Source organism: Haliaeetus leucocephalus, unplaced genomic scaffold (genome assembly GCF_000737465.1).
Source record: "Haliaeetus leucocephalus isolate CR32 unplaced genomic scaffold, Haliaeetus_leucocephalus-4.0 Scaffold348, whole genome shotgun sequence".
Classification (NCBI taxonomy): Eukaryota; Metazoa; Chordata; class Aves; order Accipitriformes; family Accipitridae; genus Haliaeetus; species Haliaeetus leucocephalus.
Genome location: NW_010972784.1, coordinates 1 through 685, shown reverse-complemented (window position 1 = coordinate 685; position 685 = coordinate 1). Strand labels below are relative to the sequence as shown.

At 72.1% G+C, this 685-nt stretch overlaps 1 protein-coding gene across 1 annotated transcript in view; it reads right to left on the bottom strand.

Moving 5' to 3' along the window:
- Positions 1–158, bottom strand: part of LOC104834909 (beta-1,3-galactosyltransferase 2-like) — a 1,068-nt gene extending 910 nt beyond the window's left edge. Inside the window, exon 1 of the mRNA XM_010572578.1 lies at positions 42–158. Within this exon, the coding sequence (XP_010570880.1) occupies positions 42–158 (117 nt within the window). The remainder of the gene's footprint in view (positions 1–41) is intronic.
- Between the last annotated feature and the right edge of the window lie 527 nt (positions 159–685).

Genomic DNA, 685 nt, shown 5'->3' with positions numbered 1-685 from the left:
GGCCCGGCTGGGCGCTGCCGATCGGCGGCATCTCCGCCAGCCAGGGCGGGGGTGGTGGTGACGGGTTCTTCGGCGAAGCGCTGCACCCGCAGCCCCAGCAGCGCCAGCGACACCAGGAAGGGCAGCAGCATCAGGCGTGGGCTCAGCTGGCACTTCATGGCTCCGGCTGCGGGGGGAAAAGCCGGCACCTCAGAGCTATGGTCTACCCAATGCTCCCCCGGCCCCCAAACCCCCCCCCCTCAGCTCGCTTAGCGCCCACCCGGCCGCTCGCTTGGCAACCACCCAAGGTTGCCTCTGCACCCACCCAGCTGCTCTCTCCTTGCCCACCCAGCCGCTCGCTCAGCACCCAAAACCTGCTTGCTCTGCCTGCCGGGGCCCCTCTGCCCCCCCCCCCACATTTCAGGGTATCTCACGGTGCCGGGGGCCGCACTGGGTGCCCCCAGCCCCGTCAGCGTCCCCTCGCCCACCCTGGCACAGCCTGGGGCTGTCTCGGCGCAGCCGCAGCAGGGGCTGGGTGCTGATAAGAGGTGCCGGGTGCGATAAGGCAGGGAACGCGCTGGCGGTGCTGTGGGTGCCCCCCCCACCGGGGCCGGCGCAAATGCCGCGACGGTGAAGGGACCCCGAGAGCTGCCACGGCCCCCGGCCCAGTGACGGTCCTCACCTGGGGTGGGCGCAATGGGGGGGG